General features: G+C 59.0%; 2 protein-coding genes across 2 annotated transcripts in view; both read right to left on the bottom strand.

Moving 5' to 3' along the window:
• SIN3A (SIN3 transcription regulator family member A) overlaps window positions 1-673 on the bottom strand; it is a 32,327-nt gene extending 31,654 nt beyond the window's left edge. The window contains exon 1 of the mRNA XM_077185414.1: window positions 614-673. The gene's annotated coding sequence lies outside the window, so the exon portion shown is untranslated. The remainder of the gene's footprint in view (window positions 1-613) is intronic.
• A 2,810-nt stretch (window positions 674-3,483) lies between these two features.
• Window positions 3,484-15,994, bottom strand: PTPN9 (protein tyrosine phosphatase non-receptor type 9). Its single transcript, XM_054641950.2, has 13 exons — window positions 14,803-15,994; window positions 11,031-11,174; window positions 10,513-10,602; window positions 10,289-10,413; window positions 9,591-9,696; window positions 8,869-8,979; window positions 8,313-8,641; window positions 7,864-7,957; window positions 7,694-7,763; window positions 7,096-7,174; window positions 6,688-6,838; window positions 6,389-6,596; window positions 3,484-5,008 (listed from the first exon to the last, which is right to left on the bottom strand). The coding sequence occupies exons 1-13, from the start codon at window positions 14,833-14,835 to the stop codon at window positions 4,782-4,784; spliced, it is 1,767 nt and encodes a 588-aa protein (XP_054497925.1). The 5' UTR covers window positions 14,836-15,994; the 3' UTR covers window positions 3,484-4,781.
• Window positions 15,995-16,339: the final 345 nt, after the last annotated feature.

Below are 16,339 nucleotides of genomic sequence, written 5' to 3'. Positions count from 1 at the left end.
CGGCTCCCCCCGTCGTCCTCCCCCGGGCCCCGGGCCCCGGTGCTAACCGGTTCGGCGGCGGGAGGGGAGGGGGGGGCTTGGCGGCGGGGCCCGGGCCCGGGGGCGGCGCGGCGCTGCCTTTTGTCCCCGACCCCTTCACTTCCGGGATGGCGGCGCCCCACGTGGGGCGGGTCGGTTACACGTGCGGGCGGGGGGCACAGGGCGCACACAGACACTCGCTCCCGCACACGCCCCGCACACTCGCACACGCTCACACTCACGCACGCACGCACCGAGGAGGAGGGGGGGGCCGTGGGCGGTGCGCGCCGCGGGGGGCGGTGCCCTCAGTCGCTGCAGCCAATGGCGTGCCAGGAAGGGGGCGTGGCCGCCGCGGCAATGGCCCCCTCCCTCCGTCCCCCCCGCACACACACACTCAGTCACTCGCCTCCCCCCCCGCCCGTCGCGCGCTTCCCGCCGGCGGGATCCGGAGCGCGCGCGCGCGCTTCCCTCTCCTCCCACCCCCCCCTTTTCCCTCAGGTTCCCGCCCGGCCGCCCGCCCGGCCCTTGGGAAGCGATTCCCGTGAAGGGGGGCGAAGCTGGGAAAGTGCGTGTGGGGGAAGCAGCTGTTACCTACCCTCAACGCGCAGGCGAGCAGCCCTGAATGGAGGGGGAACTCCCCCCGGGGCGGATTGGCCCCGCGGTGCCGATCGTCACGGCCGCACCGCCCACGGCGGGAGGGAGGGGGGCCGCGAGCGAGGGGGTGTGAGGGACAGGCCTCTCCCGGCGGCGGAGGGCGGGAGGGAGCCGGGCGAGCCGGTGCCCCCGCGGCGGCAGCCGGCCTTCCCCTCCGCTAGAACACGAGCTGGACGTGGGGGTTGATGCCTGCAATCACCGTGTTTGTCTCCCTTTGGAAAGTTGTGGAGCGGGCTGCTGGGCTCCCCAGACGGAGGCTGCAGCAGCCAGGCCTGGCCGCCCCTTACTGCTCGTCTGGGCATCTAGAGCGTGCTCGGGAAAGGGTGAAATACAAACACCCATGTTCCACACTTCTGTTAAAATGTGTGTTTCAAGCACCTTTACTCAAACAAGGTCCAAATCTCCTAGTTGTATTTTTTTTTCTTTCCAGCTGTTCTTCCCTTTCTCAGAGCGGGAGAGCGTTGCAGGCGCAGGCAGTGGGGTGGTGCTGGGACAAGCAGAGGAGCTCTCTCCTCTGTCTCTCTGTAGCTGGGAGCTGCAGCTCGGTTTAACCCCTGGAAGGGCTCTCGACATGGGGGTTTGAGCCTGCATGGGCTGCGGTGCCACTGGAGATCGAGACTGAGCCTTGGAAACCGGAGGCAAGGAAGCAGAAGGGCTGGGAAATGAAGCGCTCTGGAGCTAGGCTCTTTCCAAACTCCCAGGGTACAAAATTACAAGCACTAAAGTAATCGTCATTAGTGAGGCGTGCACGCAGCCAAGAAAGCCAAATGAGACAGGTGGGCGCAGCAATGGCAGCGCCGCTTTAGGATTGCCCTGCAATGCCTTTAAATCCCCGTTTCCAAACTCCAGCGGAACTTTGGATTTCATGCTGTGGTGTTACTTTTGCCTGTGGTAGCTGATCCCCATCTCTGGGCTACTCCAGGGAAGAGGAGATCCTCCAGGCATCAGGCTGCTTGCACTCAACAGCCCATTTTTCCCACCGCTCTCCAAACAACACAAAGTTTTTCTTTCCAGTAACTTTTGGCTGTCTGCGTGAAGTGACCATTTCCAGAGAAATCCTTGTTTCTACTGCTGAGCAGGACCTGCTGGCACAGAAGGAATGGATGGAACAAAACATCATGTTGTGCAAGAGGACTGAAAATGCTGGCTTTGAGAAGAAACGCAGCCCTGGAAATAGTAAGGGAGGGTGAATGTTTGGGTTGTTTTCCCATGGAAAAGGTTTACAACCTTTTCCTCCGCCTCCAGCACAGATGGGCTCTTCATCCCTCCTCGAAGGGAGCAGCATATCCGAGCTGTTCCCATTCAGAGCCAGAGTTGGTTATCTTCCTCCCTCTCCTCTGGTTATTCCTATCAGATACCCAGCACACGAGTCTTGGAAACGTTTTGGTTCTCTGTGCCCACATCCTGTGGGATTGAGCTAGAATGTACAACCACCTTTACCATGTGCACAGAACGGGCTTGGTTGGGTTTTCACAGCCAGTGGAAAAGAGACATGGGCTGGGCACATTCGTGGGGCCACGTGGGACACTTGGCATCACCTGCAGCTTTCTGATCTGGACCCAGCACTTCGCCAAAAGCCCCGCTGAGCCACAGAGAGCTGCTGCTGACAGCACAGGATTAACAATGAACTGCCAACACTCCCCTCCTGCACGTGTGCTGAGAAAGCCCAGCTGGGTGAAAAAGTTTGGCAGTGAGGAGGTAGGGCCCCAGGAGCCTTCCTTCAGAGGATGAGAGCTCTCTTGGAGGAGCCACCCTGCAATGGGTGCCTGGAGGGAAACTCTGGGGCAGGCTGAGCCGGAGGAGCAGATCACACTGCCTGGGCTGATGGTGCTCCAGGAGACAGCTGGGTGGAAAATGGTACCTGGAAGGATGGGACACTGCAGCTGAACCAGAATCACTCTCAGGCAGGATGTGCACACCTCCAGGGGTGCTCCCAACACCCACTTCTCTCTCTCCAGTGCACTTTGCCCTGGGACATGCAGCCCTTCCAGACAAATTCCCTGCTGCCTCTGGTTCTTTTCCAGCCTTCCAGTGCTTGTGTCTGACCTCAATTTGGCACAGCCACGCCAGTCCACCCACAGAGCACAGGGGAAAGCTTCTCCCTGTGCTAGTCCTAGAAAGACACTGGCATCCCTCACTTTTTTAGGCTCCAGCTGAACAAACACAGGTGCTGCTCTTCACACCCGCCAGCTGCCCTGCTCTGGGGCACGAGCTCTCTGGCTGGCTCTAGGGCTTCATTTGCACAAGCTGCCTTTTTTGTTCCCTCATCCCTAAGCCTCAGGCTGCTGCTGCTGCTGCTCTGGGACTGGCATTGCTTGCACCTGAAGGCACTGGGGCTCCCTGACAGCCCCAGGAGTTCCCCCTAATTTTTGTGCCCTCCATGCCAGCTCAGAGGGGATCCAGAAGCACAGAGGCGATGCCTGCACCCCCAAATCCTGCAGCAAAAGGTAGCAGCAGGCAGATACCATAGCCAGACAGGAGACTGATATCCTGAGGCTTGTCAAGGCCCTGGGAAAAGAGGCAGGAGCTTGGAGCAGGGTGGCTTGTGTCCCCCCTGGCTACGCCAGCTCATTGTGCTGCCTTCCCTCCTGACACTATCCTGCCTGCCCAGGAAAGCTTCCTGCAGCCTGGTTATCTCTGTCTCAGCCTCACCCAGGCCAGAAGAAGCCCTAAACACAGCCTTGTGCTCCTCAAAGTCCACATCTAGCCAGGGATAAGGCCAGAGCCAGCTGGTTTTTAGAGATCACAGCCCATGCAAAGCCCTGAATTCCCTCCTTCTGTCCTGCCCAATGCCCCCACGACAGCAAAGAGGACTGGTCACTGGTGGTATATTTATATATCAATACAAATAAAAACAAAACAACTCCCAAAAAAGTAACAACAACAAAAAGGTTTCTCTGAGAGCAAAATAGGAACATTTACAAATACTTCTGGCTCTGGCTTGGATCAAGTTAATGTTAAATACAAAAAAAAAAAAAAAAAACCAAACACAAAAAACCCCCAAAAGAAAACAAAACAAAACCGCCCAACCCCTGCGCCCCCCTCCCCCAAGATTATAAAAAAATAAGAATATACACATTCAAAGAGCTTATTACAGTATAAAGCTGGGGAGGCCCAGGCAGTGGTGGGGCTGGGGCTGGGGCAGGACTCGTTGCCTCTCCAGGGTTTGGGGTTTACTCTTGCTCAGCGCTTTCCCAGCCCATGACTCAACGCAGGGCTGGGTCTGCGGGTTCCCAGTGGCAGCTTGGGAAAGCCAGGCAACCTGGAGAGCCGGTCGGTCCCCACGGCCCCGTCACCCTGTCACCTCGTACCTAGTGACTCCCTCAGTGGCACCCAAGGGCCAGGGGATGCCTGCCAGCTCAGCACCCCCCAGACAGACAACCCAATCCTCCAGATCCTCCCAGGAGCACTGCTGCTATCTCTCTCTGTGGGGAGGATGAGACAAAGAAACAGAGGGGGACACCATCAGGTATCCTTGTGCCTCCAGCGGGATGGGCACAGGAGTGGGTACTGGGTCCCAACGCTGCCCATGAGGGGAAATAAGGGCAAGGGGGAAGACAAGACAGAGCCAGGACCAAACTCACCGCTCCAGAGATCACAGCAGTGAGGTGGCAGGACAGCGGGGACCCTTGGGAGCTGCTAAAGGGGAGGTTGTATATATGTATCTATATAATAGCCAGGGTGTCACAGCGGGGGTATATTATATACACACATACATACAGACACACACATGGAGCGTCAGGTGAGACCGAAGCACGTGCCTCTTCCTCAGCCCCAGGACTGGGAATACATTTCCTAGGACTTTGCAAAGACCCTCTCTAGGTACATCTTAGGTGGTCCCAACAACAACAAAAAAACCAAAAACAAAATAAAAAAACCCAACAACTCGAAGAGAAGACAAACCACCTCCCCAACCATCCAAACCCAACCGAAACACGACGGAGAGGAGTCAGAGCCCCTTCCCGTGCCGGCAAAGTGGCAGCCACCATTTGGGTTGAATAAGGCACAGTTCCATAGCAGTGCTGACAGCTGAGGTGCTCTGGCCCTGCTGAGTCCCGGCGGGGCAGCCCCCGAGGATGGGCAGCGGCGTCCGAGGGAGGCAGAGGGTCTCAGTGCCCCGGCGAGCTCTTCTCCTGGGCGGCCCGGCTGTGGTTGGTGAGCAGCAGCCCCTCGCGCTGGGCGTGCTCCAGGATGGCGGTGTAGCAGAAGTAATACTGCTCGGGGGTCTGGATGCTGAAGGCGCGCTGGCTCCGCATGCGCAGCACTGTCTGGTAGATGTTCAGCGTGCCCACGTCCTGCAGCTGTGACAGGCAGATGTCCAGTGCGCAGAAGGTACCTAGGGACGGCAATGGGATGGCATCAGACACCGAATGGCACCATCATCGCCCCTTGTGAGAAATGGAGTGCTGGTGCTCAGCCCTCCACTGATCTCCTAAGGGCATCTGGGGACTTCTCCCAGGTCTGATGGTTGTGGGAAGTCCTGAGGACATGTCTCAGCTTGCAAACACACCGTGGGTTCTTGTAGTGTGTTTTTATACTTTGTAATACTTTGAAGTGTTTTGTTTTGTATCCCTGTATTTTTCCCAAATGGTTTATCCCAGACTGTACCCCCCTCCCTTTACCTGTGTAATCGCTCTCCCTTGCTGAGATCATCCCCAAACCCCCACCCTGGCTCTCTGTCAATCACTCAGCATCCCATCCCCTCCATCTAGAAGCTTTGGTCTAGGTCTTTGAGTGATTAGCCAGAGGCCAGGGGTCAGCCCCCCAAGCCTTGCCCCATACGCTGTCCTAAATGTCTACCCCCAATACCCATCCCTTAGGGTCACTTCTTGGTTAGTAAAATGTTATCTATTTGGGTTTCCACCTCCCTTTAAATGTAACCTTAGCACATCTCCCGGGGCGCTCAGCAGGAGGCCCCCTAAGGTGCAGGAGCTCCCCAGAGCCCCTGAATAAAAAACCTTGGATTAACCCCTGCTAGGAGTCGGCCCTTTATCTTCTACCGATGTCTCTGGTGTCTCTTGTGCTGCACAGCCGACCAGCCCAGGTGCCCTCAGTACCCTCGGGGCACAGAGAGTGTCTCCCCCCAGCCCAGGTGCCCTCAGTACCCTCGGGGCACACACAGTGAGTGTCTCCCCCCAGCCCAGGTGCCCTCAGCACCCTCGGGGCACACACAGAGAGTGTCTCCCTGCTGTCAGCCCAGGTGCCCTCAGTACCCTCGGGGCACAGAGAGTGTCTCCCCCCAGCCCAGGTGCCCTCAGTACCCTCGGGGCACACACAGAGAGTGTCTCCCCCCAGCCCAGGTGCCCTCAGTACCCTCGGGGCACACACAGAGAGTGTCTCCCCCCAGCCCAGGGGCCCTCAGCACCCTCGGGGCACACACAGAGAGTGTCTCCCCTCCAGCCTAGGTGCCCTCAGTACCCTCGGGGCACAGAGAGTGTCTCCCCTCCAGCCCAGGTGCCCTCAGCACCCTCGGGGCACAGACAGAGAGTGTCTCCCCTCCAGCCTAGGTGCCCTCAGTACCCTCGGGGCACAGAGAGTGTCTCCCCGCTGTCGGCTGTGTCGGGGCTGCCCCTCGGTGTCTGCCGACTCGGGACTGGCTGAGGATCCCTGAGAGGCTCCCCAGAGAGACAGAGACAGTGGATCCCCAGGATGGAAATGCCTCAGGAAAGCTGGACCTGTCACCCCACCATCCCCAATCCTCCCCCACACCCATTACCTGTCCTGCCAATGCCAGCGCTGCAGTGCACCACAACTGGGGGTCCCCCGGGGTGGCCCTTGAAGCGAGGTCCCAGGGCGCTGACAGCCACTCTCTGCTGCTGCTTCACGGCCCCCAAAAAGTCAATGAGAGTGGCAGCGGAAGAGGGGACGCCATAATCTGGCCAGCTCAGGTACTGGAAGTGGGACACCAGCCGCCTCTCCCTGGTCTGGGGAAAGCAGGGGGTTTAGACTCTCTTTCCTCCCCTGACCCCTGGTGCCCCCATGCCATTCCTCCACCAGGCAGCTGTGCCCACGCACCTCTGAGCTGTGGATCTCCAGGATGGTTTTCTTGTAATGGTTGAGGTTCTCTACGCCCAGGTTGGTGATGGTCAGGGCCCCAAAGCACACCTGGAAGTCCTTTTCCAGGGGCCAGTACTGGCCGCACTTCCTCCTGCCTCCCTCCTCCAGCCTGGGAGCATGACAACAACAAGCTGGTAATGTCCTCCTTGTCCTGCCTGAGACATCTCCCATACCACCCAGCCTTGGTCCTTTGGGGATCCCACAGGGAACAAACAATCTATCCTTGACCCAATGTCCCGCCTCTGTGGGGCTCTGGCTGGCACCACTGCTGCAGGATCACTGCCCGAGCCCAGCATTGCTTATCCCACACCAGAACTGCTCATTTGGCACAGAAAAAGAGGGCTGTGTCCCTCCATGAGCACTCACCGGGTTGTCATCACAATCACCAGGACGTTCTGCTCCCACACCATGCGCCAGAAGTCACCGTAGGTGTTTTCCAGAGGCCCTGCAGGGACAACCAACACATCAGCCCAAAACCTCATGGATCTGGGCAACCCCCTGTCCAGTGGAATCCACCAGCCCCCCATCACCCCCCCGCCAGGAAACCACAGTCCGTTCCTGTAGGGGCTGACCCAGGTGTGGATCCATGAACAGTCTGGAGCTGCCACTGACTGTCACCTCCAGCATTGTGTCCCTATGGCTCAGCGCTGATCCTGCCTCTCTGCTCATCCCTGGGCAGATGGGGCAAATCCAGAGCTGGGATAGGGGCAGGGAGAGGGCTGCTATCATGGGTGAAGATGAATCCCCTTGCTCTCTTCCAGGAAAAACTTCAGTCCACTAGCTGGAAACTGAGAGGGGATAAATACACCCAGTGAGGAGTAAATACCCCCTGGGAGAAGGGGGACCTGCTGGGCAGTGCCCAGCTCCTGGGATGTCCCCCATGGCCAGCGGCTGACACTGGGCAGAGAGGTGGAACCCATGGGTGCATCAGGAGCAGAACATCCCCTTGTTGGCTCAGCCATACCCTGAGTGCCGATGTAAGCATTCCTCTGCTTGTAGCCATCCATGAAGCTTGCATTGATGTAGTCAGTCAGCTGCAGGGAGAAAAGCAGGGGTGAGATAAAGCCTCCAGACCCCTGGGACAGCTGTGCTAGCTTCCCACAGGACTGTGGGGTTCCTCCTGGGCTGGCTCACCTCTGGGCGGCTGTATGGCTTTGCCAGCTTGACACGGGTTTGGTCCAGGCAGGGCACGTCCCCGTACCGGTTCTTGTCCTGGTTGTAGGGTGCCCTGGAGAGGGATGCAGGGATGTACTCCAGGCAGGCAAAGGCAGCATCCCTCCCTCTGTGCAAGCCTCTGGGGCCCGTAGCCTGGGCTCTGCTGCCATCACCTGGCCAAAGCCTCGGGAAGCAGAGTCCCGGCCACGTCCTGGTCCCTGCTGTCCTCTGCAGCTCCCCCTTACTCCCAGAGGCTGCAGGACCCACAAAAGGGCTCCCACCAACCCTAGGCTGGGGTTCTCTGTTGCTAACCCAAAGCCCCACACCATGAAGCGGCTGATGGCCCCACCCAGCAGCAGAAGCCTGGGGTGGGGGTGCTCACAGCTTTTTGGGGTGAGAGGGGCGCCTGGCTCCCTCCCACAACTCACAAAGAGCAGGCGAAGGTGCCGGCCGGGCTCCTGCGCCGAATGTCTTCGTACTCCTCATAGATGCCACGTTTCTGCTTGTGGCTGACATGATCCAGCAGCTCCTGCAGGGTGACAGACTTGGGCCCGGGGACGTGGACGGAGCCGTTATCTTTGGGGGCCGCCAGCGGCACCAGGATGAGCTCGTCCAGGGGGTCGGGGTGCCCGTTCTGCTGGGGCAGGAACCGGCAGTTCCAACTCAGAGGGTCCAGTTTGAGGGACCCTCCGAGGTACTCAGGGAGGCATTCCCGGGGCAGGTGATCCTTCAGCTCTGACATCTTCACCATCTGCACCTGTGAGAGGAAGGGGAAAGGCAGGGGTGACTCCAAGAAGGCTGGAGAGGATTCACCAGGGATGGGGACAGGGATGCCAAAGGTCTGGTGCTTGGCAGCTTCCAGCAGATGGGGCTGAATGGCACAAGCTGCTTCCACCACCCTGGCACGAAGGGAAAGCAGCCTCAGCCCTGCCTGCTGAGGGTCCTGTGCCAGGAGAGTCCCATGCCAGGAGGGTCCCCACTCACCCGCTCCCGCAGCTTCTCCTTCAGCAGCAGGCTGATGATGGAGTAGGGCACACGGAACCACATGGGTGCTCCCACGATGAAAACCTTCTTGAGCCGAGCTGGGAAGGCACCCTGTGGGCATGAGGAGGGGGTCAGACCCACTCTGCTGTGGCAGGGGACATATCCCAGTAGAGGTGACAGCAGCCAGCACAGGGAACCCATGAGGGCAATGCCACATCTGAAGTGTGCCTCGCACGCTCACAGCTGTGCTTGCTTTTATGACTTGATACAGAACCAAATTACTTCCTTGGAATTAGGTAAGCAGAGGGTTTGGCTCCACAGGGAGAGGTGAAGACTGGGAACCAGGATTATGCAAAGAACACACCCCAGCCAGTATTTACTCTTATTGATTTTCTTTCCGGAGAAGGGAGGAGGCACCAAATGCCAGCACGATTAAAAAATAATTTGCATCTGTTTTCCCAAAAGTGCTGCCAGCAGCTGTGAGAGGAATCCAGCCCGGGGACAGCTGATCCCTCCCGCCCGCGCCACACCGCAGCCACAGCCGGGTCCAGCCTGGCAAGCTCCCAGTGCCTCCCCGAGGTCCTGCAGCTGGTGCTCCTGGCTGAGACGTGGTCAGCGTGGTCTGGGGGGCAAATTGATGCCAAAACCACAGGACTTTGGGTTCTTGGTGAGTGAGTGGCCCACACACTGTCCTCAGATATCAGTGAACCCCCAGGTACCACCTTGAGCAGGTTGAGGATCTTCTTGCTGAGGTCCAGCTCGAAGTTGGTGTACTGTGACCCTGCCATGTCGTAGATGAATACCAGCCCGTTCCTTTGTGTCTCAAAGCTGAGAGGAGGAAAAGAACAACATCAACCCCGCAACATGCAACCACCTGGCTCCTGCACCACCAGCTCTGCCCCACACTGACCCCCGAAAATCCCTTGCCATGCTTCCAGAAGGACTCACAGACTCAAACCTTGCTTCTTCCCAGCTGCTTCACCATCTCTTCCTACAACCGTCATTTAAGCCTGACTTGTGCCTTAAGCCTGCCTCAGCAGCATCACTCGTGATGGGTAAGGTCAAAAACAGAAAGAGCCCAGCAGGATAAATGGCAGGGGAATGTCCTGGGTTTATATTTTTGGCAGGGCTCACGTTACGTCTGTCTGATGGTGGGGCTGCCTCCTCCCCAGCCAGAGCCTGAAGGAATCCAGGACTTTGCTAAACTGAACCCAGGGCGTGGACAGGGCAAGGCTGCAAAGAGCCTGGCTCAGGGCTTGGGGGATTTTGCTCCCCTGCTGAACAGCTCCATAAGGAGGACTGGCTGGAGCTCAAACCAGGGAAATTCAAGCTATGAGGAGCAGTGATCTCCCTGGCAGGGAACGTGCTCCCTGGGGACCCTGCAGTGTGAGACAGGGTACCCCTGCAGAGGCAGGCTCACCTCTCCACAGCTCGGTCCAGCAGGTAGAAGAGAGCCTGGAGCACCACGTGCTGCACACTCTTGCTGGGGTGGTGCAGCTTGGCTGTGAACAGGGCGATGGAGGCTCCCGAGGGGTCCCGCACGCTCTGCCGAGGAAATGGGGTCAGGTTCCTGAGCACCCCCATGGAACAGAGCTGGGATAAGCCACCCAGCTGGGGGAACTCCCTGGGGGACACCCCACCTACCAGAATGGTGAATTTCCCACTGAGCAGCTCCGAGCGCAGCGGCTCCTCGTGCGGCTTCAGCTTCACAATCCCCTCCTTCAGCCGCGTCTCCTGTGGCACAGAGGGCAGTGACAGGGGACACAGGGGCACAGGCACGGCCCACCTCTGCCCCACGGGGCACCCAGCTGTCCCAGGGAACCTCTGCTCCATGGGATCATCTTCCAGTACACCCCCCAGTAACAGAAGGAGCAGCCTTGCAACACCAGGTTGGAAAAGGCAATCATGGATGTATATCCCTAACATATAGGGAAATGCTCTGTGGGCAGCACACACCAGCCAGGAGGGCACCCCATGAGCTGCTCCCAGAGCACAGGAAGGGATTGGGATCGGTGAGATCTCCATGGCAACCCGCCTTGGCTGAAAAAGGATTTTCCAGCTGGATAAAACTTGTAAGGGAGAGAGAAAAAGAAAAAGGAGGAGGGGGAGGGTGGTCCCAGGGAGCAGGAAGCCCTCAGATGGGGGGTTCCCATCTCACTTACCCGGTAGGAGTGGAAGAGCTCAATGGCCCGCAGGACGTCGAACTTGCGGGCCATGAGGAACTTGACAGCCACATTCCAGGAGAGCGGGGACACATTGTACTGGCCTGTCCACTTGTTGATCTCCTCCAGGAACTGCTTGGTGGCCTGTGGGGGAGATCAGGGGCATGCAGTGAGACAGGGTGAAAGGAGGAGGAGAAGGAGGAGGGGTGGCCAAGGAGCATTCCTGGTCATTGTGGAGATACAATCCTCAAAAGACCCAGCAGCTTCTCGGGGTGAAGCAGGGAGCTCTACCACAAAAGGTAAGGGCAGTGGTGATGGAGACGGCAGAAATGCTGCATGGGAAAGGGAGCAAGGGGTGGGAAAAATGGCCTGGAGGCTGGGGTACGCTTATGGAAAGGAGAGGGGAACTAAAAGGAGGATTTTACAGGTAACAAACTCCCATTCAGACACAGCACCCCCAGCACAGCCCCATCAGCAGGCAGTGGCCTCCTGGGGCTGCAGCTCCACCACGGGGCAGCGAACTCGGCTGTGGGAACACAGGCAGTGACACTGAGAGCTGACACTTTGACCTGCTACAGGCCATGGACCAGCTCGCCCAGTAACACCAGTTTCACACATACATGGAACACCAGGAGGGTCCCAGGACGCAGCTTTGCCTTCTGCTGTGGATTGATCCCCTGTCCCACACAGGAGCCCCAGGGGAGACAGGGCAGTGCAGCCCAGTGTTCCACTGCATCCTGCTCAAAGGATGCAGGCAGCATGGAGGGAGACACCAAAATGCCTTCCTCCTACCCAGGCATACACCAAAATAAACCAGCTTCCAAGCTGCCCAGAGCAGAGGATGGTGAGCAAGGAGGTGGAGAGGGAGGGGAGTGCTGAAGGCTGGCTCCGGGAGGGAGGGAGGCAGCCAGGCGGCGGTGTAGGATGTCAGGCACGGAGTTACTGGGAACTATTCAGAGTTACTGGGAGCTATTGAGCCAGAAAAGCTTGTCGGTGTTAATGACTTCCGACAGGAGGAAGCGAAGGGCCGGGGTTTATCGGCGGCGCGAGGCTCGGCAGGGACAGGGAGCCCCTCTCATGGGATGGGCCAGAGGAGCCCAGCTCATCCCAGGGGTCTCTCTCAGCACTCTGCAGACAGGAGCTCCCTAACTTGGTCCCAGAGTCACACAAAGCAGCCAGGCAAGCACCACAGGAAAATAAATGGGGCAATACAGGAACCATCTTCAGCCTTAACACAGCACACATCCACACATACAGGAATATATTCTATCTGTAAACATATCCTATCAATATATCCTGGGCACACCTCTGCTTTGCCAGGGCATCCCCTGTGGCACCCAGCTGCTCAAAATCCAGGGCTGCAGATGCAAACCCAAAATAAGTGAAGAAGATCCTTCCCCAGCACATGCAGGACAGGCAAGGTATGGGAGTGAGAGCCAGGTACAAATCCCACTTCCCTTGGACAAAGACCAGAGCTGACACCACAGCCTAAGCTGGCAATGATACACCAAGATAACGGGAAGGGAGTCCCCAGATGATGGGAAGAGAGGCCCAGAGGGCATGATGGCAATGAGGAGAGGATGCAGCCTGCAGTTCAGGTCTGCTTCCTCAACATCTAACCCTCCACACTTCACACAATCCCATTTCCAGCAGCTGTCATGAGGGATGATAGGCTTTTTGCAAGGGGAAGATGCACTACACAAGAACAAGCACTATCTTTGCAGGGCAGTTCAGCCATGAATTCCAGCTTTCCCTGGGAACAAAACCAAATTCCAAACTTACCAGGGCTGCCATTCAACAGCAGGGAGCCAGGCATTACAGAGCTGAGCATCAATGCCAGCCATAGCTCTGCCCTCTTTGTGCTCCACTGGGTCTCATCATCATTCCTAGCCCCAATCCCAAATGGATTTATACACATGTCAATCCCAGCAGAACAGGGATTGCTCCACGTGCCAAAAACAAAGCCTGTGACCCAGAGCTGCAGCAAGAAGTCCTGTTTCTGCAGCACTGAGAGTGAAATTGTCCGTGGCCAGGCGTTTGGAACAATGCTGGTCTTTGGAGTGCTGGCGTCATCCCCGTCCCCGCTGTGCTGGAGCAGGGTGGTGACAAAGCCACTGCTGCCGGAATCCAGGGGTTCTCCCAGCCCTCCTCCCCCAGGCAGCAAACCTGCCCTCCTTCTTCAGCGTGGGGAAGTGGGGGATAAAGCTGTGAAAACTGCAGCTGGGCTGAAAACCTTCAAGGAAAATTGGTTTGGCTCCTCGGGGATAGGCTAGGGAGGGAGGTGCAGAGAGCCAGTAGAAGAGATGTCCCAAGGCTGGCCTAAGAGGAGAAGGGTGAATTTCCCTCTGGCTTGCTGTTGGTAACAGGGGAGAGTGGAGGAAATCTTGATGGTTCCAAGAAGGATGAAGGGATGGCAGGAAGGGCATGTTCCAGCCCAAACCACCACTTACCCACGAAAAGAAGGAAACTTCCGTTATTTTGGCTTCCAAGCCACCGAGGGCAGCACGAAAGGAAGCCTTCCCCACACCAAGCTGATGACCCAAACCTGGAGCCATTATTGCAAACATCTCTTCACCTTCTCCATCCAATATTCCCAAACAAACCAGACATCTCAGATCCCTCTCCTGGGATGCTGCTCCCACTGCAAACCAGCCTTCCCTGCCGGTGCAGGATCTCCAAAACCTCTATTTCTGGAAGCTTTGCCCCCTCCATGACACAGGAGAAACGCAAATCTCAGGCACCTGTGGGGACAGAGGACACTCCCTCCTTGGACGCTCCAAGGACACTCCCCATTCCTTGGGATTTTACCACCCTGGAGAGAGCAGTGCTGCTCCCAGGAGGAAAGAGCCTGGTAGCTCTGCATTTGCTGAGCACCACCGCAGGCTGCAGGAGGGGCTCTTCCACGGAGGTTTTGGAACTCGGCACCTCCATCCCAGCCCTCCTAAACCTCCCTGTAGAAACGAAGGATTTTTAAAGGAGAAAACCAACCAGCCAACCAACTGGAAAACCGACCATTTTGGAAGGAAAACGGGACTTTTTGCCTTGGCTCTGCAGTCGCCAGCGCCACCAACGTGGCCAATGTGACAGCCCGAGGGGGCAGAGGGATCCCGGCAGCTCGCCCAGTCCCGCTCCCAGGCTCCACATCCCCATCCACAGGGAAGCCCAGCGGCCGTGGGTGGGCAAGCCTGGGGAAGAGGACAAAGGAGGGGACAGGCAGGGATTGCTGCGGCCACCCGAGGCGGCCCGGCCGGCTCCAGGGCCCCGTTCCCCGAGCCCAGCAACATCCTCCCGCGGTGACGCAAGGCCGGCGGAGGAAGCCGGGACGTCACGGGAGGCCTGGGGCGTGGGAAGCGCGTGCACACGCATCCATCCATCCATCCATCCCCACGCATCATCCCCACGCATCATCCCCACCGCAGGGAGCCTTGCCAGCGGGGCCACGCTGCCCTGGGGATGCGGGACCCACGCCCCAGCACCCACGGCAGGGGCCTTGCGAGGGCTCCTGGGGAACGGGAAGGCTGGGGGGGTGCGTGGATGGGGGTTGCAGGGTGGGCGCTGCGTGGGTTGGGAGGCTGCGGCTTTGGCGGCTGCATGGGTGGGGGGCTGCGTGGGGATGGGGGCGCTTCCCATCGGGAGAATCGCCTGGCTGGGAAAAAAACCAGCCTGGCAACCCGGGCTAGCCAAAAAACGATGGGAAAGGAGCGGTGTGGGGAAGGAGCCCTCGAGGTCCTGCCCAGCCCGACCCGGGGAAGAGGAGCCCGGCGGGACCTACCTGCTCCTCCTCGGCGCTGAGCTCCGCGGCCATGCTGCGCGCCGGGCCGGGCCGGGCCGGGCCGAGCCGAGCCGGGCTGCTCTAGGCGGAGGACGCCCCGGCGGAGCCCATCCCCGGCGCTGCGGGCACCGGCCCCTCCCGGCGGCGAGGGCGGCTCCGCCCCAGGGGCCCCGCCGAAAGTGCCGAGAAAATTAAAATAAAACGGGGGAAAAAAATTAAATTAAATTAAATATCTATGTATGCGTGTGCGTGTGTTGGTGTGAGCCCCCCGGGAAGTTTGGCTCGGCCCGGGAGCGCCGCTCGGCTGGGCCGGGCCGAGCCGAGCTCCCGCCCCGCTCCGCTCTGCCCCGGCGGGGGCGGCGGCAGGAAGCGCCCGCAGCCCCCGGTCCCTCCTCCCCGTCCCCTCCCCGCGGCTCGGCCGACCCCGCAGGGCGGGCGGGGGACAGGAAGCCCTCCCCGGCGGGGGGGCGAGCGGGGGACAGCAGCCGGGATGGGGCCGGAGGGGCCCGGTGCCCCCCCGGCTCCGCGGCGGCTCCCCCAGCCCCGGTTCCGGCCGCGGCAGGCGGGAGCGCCGCCGCTAAAATGGTGGCAGCATCCTCCTCCCTTTGCTGGTGCTGGATAAAATTCCCGGCAGCCGCATCCTCCCTTGCTGTTACTGGATAAAATTCCCGGCACAGCTTTCTCCCTTGCCGGGATTCCAGCCGCGCAGCCTTCCCCCTACGAGCAGGAGTCCGGGGTTTCCAGGCGTCTCTTTCCACTTCTTCCTCTACGGTCCCTAAATTGCATTTCCCAGCCGAGCGCAGGTGTCAGCGCCTGGATGGAGAGTCCCGAAGCTCCTCCGGGAAGGAGCGGGGATCTCGGGAAGCACAGCAGCGGTCGCTCCAAAAAGCCAGGCCCTGGGACAAGGGGACATTTTGTTCAGCCGAGGAGCACTGTGCTGGCAGCGTGCCTACAGCCGGAGCCTCTGCACCTAACTGGGAGAAAATGGAAGTAGGGTAGAGGGAAGGGGCTGAGAGCCCCGGCTGGATGAGGGCTCCAGGCTGGCTCTGTCCCCCCAGCGCCCCAGGCCACATCTCCTGGTCGAGCTGCCTGCTCAGCTCTCCTGCCCCGGGCCAAATTTCAGCCCCCGGTGGGGTGACCCCTCCAGCGGAGCTGCTGCCCGTTCCTGCTGGGAGTGGGATCGCACCCAGCAAACAGAATAGTCACGGCACCAAACTGTGCTGGCCCCTGCGACTTCCGTTTGACACCCTCCCTCCAAAAACAGCCTTTCGTTCCCAACAGGAATTGTAACGCAAATATTTATTTCTCCAGCCCAGCTCATGCTTTTAAAAGGGAAACTATGAGGCATCATCTGGAGCCGGCGGGAAGCTGCAGTCGCTTCCCTCTTGCTCTTCTCCATCAGCGCACACAGCCCCTGTTCGGGTTTATTTACTCTCCTTCCCTCCTGGAGGACCTTGGAAAGCTGCTGGAGGGCAGTAACCTGAGCTGCAGCTTTCTCTGCCCTAAGGGATGCACAAATCTTCCATCCAGATGCCCA

This window comes from Agelaius phoeniceus, chromosome 13 (genome assembly GCF_051311805.1).
Source record: "Agelaius phoeniceus isolate bAgePho1 chromosome 13, bAgePho1.hap1, whole genome shotgun sequence".
Taxonomy (NCBI): domain Eukaryota; kingdom Metazoa; phylum Chordata; class Aves; order Passeriformes; family Icteridae; genus Agelaius; species Agelaius phoeniceus.
Note: the sequence above shows the minus strand (reverse complement) of the source record. Positions and strands in the feature narration are given on the sequence as shown.